General features: G+C 43.8%; 1 protein-coding gene across 2 annotated transcripts in view; it reads right to left on the reverse strand.

Annotated features, from left to right (window-relative positions):
• Positions 1-275: 275 nt before the first annotated feature.
• Positions 276-6,115, reverse strand: part of LOC118325598 (TBC1 domain family member 10A-like) — a 17,544-nt gene continuing 11,704 nt past the window's right edge. For both annotated transcript variants that reach the window (XM_035658319.1, XM_035658320.1), the window contains 4 exons: positions 4,803-4,868; positions 4,124-4,313; positions 3,866-4,020; positions 276-2,866 (listed from right to left, as the gene is read on the reverse strand). In XM_035658319.1, the coding sequence (XP_035514212.1) occupies positions 2,351-2,866; positions 3,866-4,020; positions 4,124-4,313; positions 4,803-4,868 (927 nt within the window). In that variant the 3' untranslated portion in view covers positions 276-2,350. The remainder of the gene's footprint in view (positions 2,867-3,865; positions 4,021-4,123; positions 4,314-4,802; positions 4,869-6,115) is intronic.

Here is a 6,115-nt window from a genome sequence, read left to right on the forward strand (position 1 = left end):
TGCACAAATTCACCAGCCACTCAATATCAAATTATTATTATTTATGTCTGAAATTTCATATTTCACCAGCATTTGGCTGTTTACTGGTGCTAATTTCCCACCCAGCCACACAAGCACCCACTTTGGGAACCACTGCTTCATTTTAAAGTGATGTTTTTGGAGCTCCATCTAGTGGTGGAAATAAGTAGTTACACACAACAAGGTAAATACAGGCAGAATGTGTTCAAAAACATTTCCTCACATTCTGGGAATCAATAAAACATCAAACGCATAAGTTGGCTTTAAACAAAGATTTATTCGCAAATTTAAACGCATGATGCATACTGTCCCACGGTTGTCAAACATCTCTTCTGTAACCCTAATGTGAATGTTAAAATAGCAATCTGTCTTTAGAGTAAGAAAAACATTTGCGAAAGTTACCCCCAAATTTCAGATTCACTTTTTCTTTTTCTTTCTAGTGTTACAAATGTTGATGTAAGATATACTGCTCTACACGTCAAATGATTTAGAGGTGTCCCCCTCGGCAGTTCCTGTAACTGCTCAATAAAATATACCATTATAGATTGAAAAATAGATTTCATTACAAAACAAATTGTTATTTTACATGTCATATCTACACAATGAGCATTAAATTAAAATATAACAGCGAAATGTGAGGTGTGTAATATAGGCAACTAAAAAAAACTATTGCATACAGGCGAGTGACTGCTTGAAAATGTGTTATCCTTTTAAACCCCATTGCTTTTTATAACTGACCAAACATGCATTTATTTAATTTTTTTTAGCAAAGACTTTTTTTTATATTAATTATATGCACAAAACACATTATACACATGTGTGCGTATGCTTGTCAAAACTCCCTTTACCTTTTATAAGAAAGTTAGAAAACAGACTTGGACCGCCACATAAAAGATTGTCCAAAACGTTCTGAAAAAAACCTCACAGCCTCACAACCTGTGCACGTGTCCACATTTCCCAGAGATATTAGCCAACGTTTCGAAAGAGAAATATTAAAAATATCCCAAAATAAATCTTGAAGTCACATGATCCCTCTTGACTGTATTTAGGGAGTAAGTGTGGTCACAGGTAGTCCCCGCAGGTCATCTCAAAACAACACAGTTTTGATCTGCTTTGGAAATTCTAGCAAAATATTAAAAAGAAAATAGACCCAACACACTAACGAGATCTTCTTGGCTCCGACTGGGTGTTTAAGCAACGCCAAGAGGAAGTTCAGCACCATTAGGTGATTTGCAATCACTCACTGTCCAAGGTGTTACAGGAAACACATGCACAAATACATACATTATACAGATTTGCATTAGGCAAGAGACAGCTCTTAGACTGATTAGCTTTTAACAAGGCAGGAATGTGTCATACAGTGAGGAATGTCCAGTGTTCCCCTCTCCTCTGCCAAAGTTACATGAATTACCGCTGCTCTAAAGTGGCTGGAAGTGCCTGGCACAGTGAGTATTGGAGCTTATACAGAGTTAAACCACATCAATTCAACTGATGCTGAAAAAATGTGACCATTTGTGCACTGAAAGGGCACGCACAAAGATCTTCTTTAATCTGTTGTTTAAATAAATAGCGCTTCGTAGAAAAAGACTTGCGTGAACATAATGTGGTGTGACTCAATTTCACCAATTCAGGAAGATGATGAAGACTATAAAGCATGAAAGTTCAAAGCTCAAGGTCAGAATAACACCTCCCAAACTTAGTGAATCCTTAAAGGAATCCCCCCACCCTGCTTTACTAACGGGGAATGTAACAGGAATTACAGCTGAAACCACTGCGATGCTGCCCTCTAGTGGACAACACCACTCATGAAACATAATGGCTCAAGAAGTTGAAAGGCAGGGAGTTTGTATCTTACACCCACTGCTGCACAGTATTACTAATGCTCTCAATAGTGTTGAATTTGAGTGGAAATGTATAGAAAAACTGCATACGCTGTGGCACCTCATTGTTCCTTTAGTCCCATTTAAACCTCAAAAGCACACTGCTCTGAAGAAATGACTCTGCTCCCAATAACTCAGTAACGTGTCTCCCTAGAATACTAAGACTTATAGTCTGAATGAGAGCGTCAAGCTTCCAGAGGAGGTAACATCAGCTTCACGTGGCGAAATAGCATAAGCAAAGTAGTTTTACACTTAGCAACAATGCTTTAGTGTATACCAATAATATTGTAGGCAAAATGGTGTCTAAAATGAATAAATGAGTACAAAACAGTCCAATAGAATAATAGTGACCTTGGCAAGGCTGGCTGGTCATTGGCTGAAGGGTGCTGGTGCTTCGTCCACACACACACACACACACATACACACACACATACATACTGACTGCTGTAGAGCTACAGGTATGTATCCTGGTCTGTGCTGCTAAGGCTTTGTGTGGATCGCTGAAGAGGAGATTCTTTGGCAGGGGGAACGTCTGTAGGTGGCGCTGGCTGCTGGTGAGGTGAGTTAGTTTCAGTCTGTGGCGCGGTCTGTGGCACAGTCTCCGGCGTCTTGCTGCTGACTGGAGGTGGCGCTGGTGGATCTGAGGGTGGAGGTGGAGGGTCGTGGGGAAGAGAGTAAGGATTAGGGATCTCCTCAATGGGCTTGGATTTCTTCATGCTCTTCTTCTTGCTGTTCTTTTCCTCCTTCCCCTTCTTCAACTTTGTGTTGTGCTGAGGCATCTCAAGTAGAATGGTGGGGTTCTGCAGAAGGTCCTGGCGCCTCGGAGGCTCGGCCAACATGATGAGCCGGGCGCCGTGCATCCTCGGGGGTGATTTGAAATTCAGCTCTCCACGGTTCTTCTTCCAACGCTTCAGCTGGGTGTGATTCTCTCTTTCCACGTCTCGAGCCGTAACTGGCACCTCCAGAATCTGCAACAGGAAGAAATACGTCACTAGGTCAAAGCTGGAGTCATTAAACATGTATCATTTTCAAAGGAAGCGTGTAGGAAACAGTATGTTCTTTCCATGTTTGGCAATCGTGTTAAAAGTGTGAACTTTGAACTCAGTAAATGTCAGGGAGCGTCGGGGCTGGGGGGGATGCATGGTCACTCACAGTCAAGACAACCCTTCATATAAGAGGTGGTATTGTTAGCCTGGAAAGAGACTCACACAACGCTTGGCACAAGAAGCAGACACTGAGCAGCCACCACTCAGTCAATTGGTCTCTGTGTCACTTTAACTCAGAGTCTCTGCTGTTTCCTCGGCTGCATTTCTGAACGCCCGTTGTTCATCAGTGACACAACCCTCCACTACATCATTAAAGGATTATGCCAGTGTAATAAGACTTCTTGTCATCAACAAAGACTGTTCATGTTTAAAACAAATCTTAGTATATGCTTTTGTACAACTCAGCCCACTATATGTGTTGCTATTCTTGTTGGACAACTGGGGAAAAACATTCTGAGACATAAAAATAAGGGGAAGTATGCATACTCTTACTTCCCTTACTTTTTCTAAATTTACCAACCGCAGGATTCCATTTAATTACATCCCACAGATCACATCATTCTAACTAATAAACAACAACATCCATATTGGCTCCTTAAAGGGTTAGCGTTGTTTATATGAGAACAAATGCACTTTAATGTGTGACAAGTCAGTGCATGAAAAACCTGCAACTGAGTAATGTGGGTTTAAGTTTTAATTAACTGACATTCCAGCCTTAGATAAGGAAACATATGAGGAAGTATTATGCATGGCCTAGCACTTGGGTGGCATAAACACAGTTTTGCATTCAGTGAAGTCCTCATAAAGCTGGTGGAGATTGAGAACTTCATGCAGGGACAATCAGGCTGAGTGAATGTTTGCCAACCATTGACTTGGATAAAGGATCATCACTCTGACATGTTGCTACTCCTCTGCTGTTACCTCTCGGACGAGGAAGCCCTCCTGCATGTATCGAGGCTCTATGGCCCTGAGGAGCTCCATGGTTTCATACTGGCCCTGGCAGGCCTTCAGCTTTTCCCGGGTCCCCAGCATGCACTTCAGCAGCACCAAACCCACCCGGAAGATTATCTTCACTCCTGGGAGAGGGAGAAGAGCCATGTTGACTGAGTATCACAGAGTATGTAACTGCTCGTCTACAACATCTGGCACCACTGCAACTACAGTGCTGGAAGCCTTTACCGTCACAGAGGAACATGTCCCAGACACGCAGCACAGAGGCCCAAGGCAACGTCCTGGAGAAGGCACACATAAACCATTCAGTCATGTAGAGGATGGGGTCGATCTTGTGTTTCTCCAGATGGCGGAAGGCTAGGGGGGAGACACGTCGCAGCAGAGCGAACAGGATCTCTCCATCTAACTGTATAGCTTCCTGAAAGAGACACAGATAGGAAAGCATTAACAGAGAAAACAAAAGCCATTGTGCTCTGTATTGTCAGGGCTGAAACCTGATAGGCATGTGGATGTTCACCCAATAAAAACATACCAGTCTGAACGCATGCGGAAACAAGTCTTGTTTCCAAATAAAATGAATTATATAATACAAAAACAATAATGTTGAACTGTAACCGCCAGGCAAAATGAATTACACAAGATAGTTTAATCATAATGTTGGGCAAGTAAGCAATCAAATATTAAATTATGGTCTGACAAGAGTGACAACGCCCATCAGTAAGTCCCTGCGTCACACTGTCCATTCTGCAGCAACAACTGTGTTCTAGTTTTACTGTTATCACAACAAAAGCCCAGTTGGTTTATCTGGATTACAGTTCTTAGATCGGCAGAGTCTGATGAAACAATATTCTCTCTGCATTTCACCTGCTGATGTCATCATGCATGCTTTCACGTGTTTCAGACTCACCAGGCCGGGACTGTAGTAACCAGGAAGATACTTCTCACAAATTTGGACCAGCCCCCAGAAGGCATCCTGTGGAAACACACACAGATGATGTCAGCAAACTACGTGGAGCCGTTCATTTTACAGGACATTTCCGTGTGTTCACAGGGAAGGCAGGTCAATACAGGAAATGACTTTGATAAGAAAGGGAAAAGGCTCAGACCTAGCCGTTTGTTTTCCTCTGCCTTAATTGAGTTACTAAACACCACCACTAAGGTGGGTCACGTTAGAAAGCCAGCAGCATTTAAATCCTCCAGAAGACCAGAGGAGACGAGAGGAGAGAGAGAGTTGTTTATCTGATTATAGCGGATACGGCCAGAAAATCTTACAATTACGGGAGGCGTCCATCGAACGCACCACCTGGCCAGCATGTCAACTCCACATACGTTAGTTTTCGGTTTGGACCCCACATGCGGCGCCAACTTTGAAAATACTGAATCACGGGGTGGAGTTTATGAAACGCTACCTGCTGGCATGGAGAAAGGGTGGGGAGCCAGAGACACCACACAGGGAGAGAAGAGAGACAGGAAAGAGGGCGGGAGCAATCAAGGCGGAGGCGTGGTTTGGCCGGCACGTGGAGCTGACGCAGAGGTTCCAGGCTGTCTGCTGTGTGTGTGTGTGTCGGTGTGTGTGTGTGTCGTGTGTGGTGTTGTTCTGTGTGTGTAGCTTGGTGTGTGTGCTGCGTGCTGTTGTGTGTGAGGCGTTGGGGAGAAGAGGAAAGGGAGGCCAAGATTAAAGTAGCTAAATAACACATAAAAATAAGGTGGAAAATGACACTAGGAATAACTTATCTTTCAATCATACAGAAAATGATGATTACAGGCCCTTAACACCGCTTACCACCCCACGGGCCCGCCGGGCCACCGCCGCAGCCTTGACACTGTAAACTTTAACGAGAGCTCAACAGTCCAGGGAGCGAGCGAGGCGCGTCACGGTCTCGTGTCTCTCCGGCATCGGCGGGACACGAGACCGTGAGACTTGTTGTGTTGCAGATTTCTGGTCTCGGTTTCAGAACCGTTACAGCCCTAATGCAAACACCCTTAAAGAACCCGAAAATTTAATCAATGAGCCACAGAGAAGCTTTACTCTTTCATGCAGATGAATGTGAAAACGTCCTTCCAGCCGCTCCAGGACTCTCTGCACCATACATCAATTCTTCTGCACCAGGCTGAAGCGCAAACGTCCCACAGCTGTAGGAAACAAGAAACAACATGGTTTTTGTGACTGGAAGGGGGACTTATAACCAACTGGGATAGTGATTTAGCATCTAACAGAAT

Source organism: Morone saxatilis, unplaced genomic scaffold (genome assembly GCF_004916995.1).
Source record: "Morone saxatilis isolate NCDOM2014 unplaced genomic scaffold, NCSU_SB_2.0 Contig16, whole genome shotgun sequence".
Classification (NCBI taxonomy): Eukaryota; Metazoa; Chordata; class Actinopteri; family Moronidae; genus Morone; species Morone saxatilis.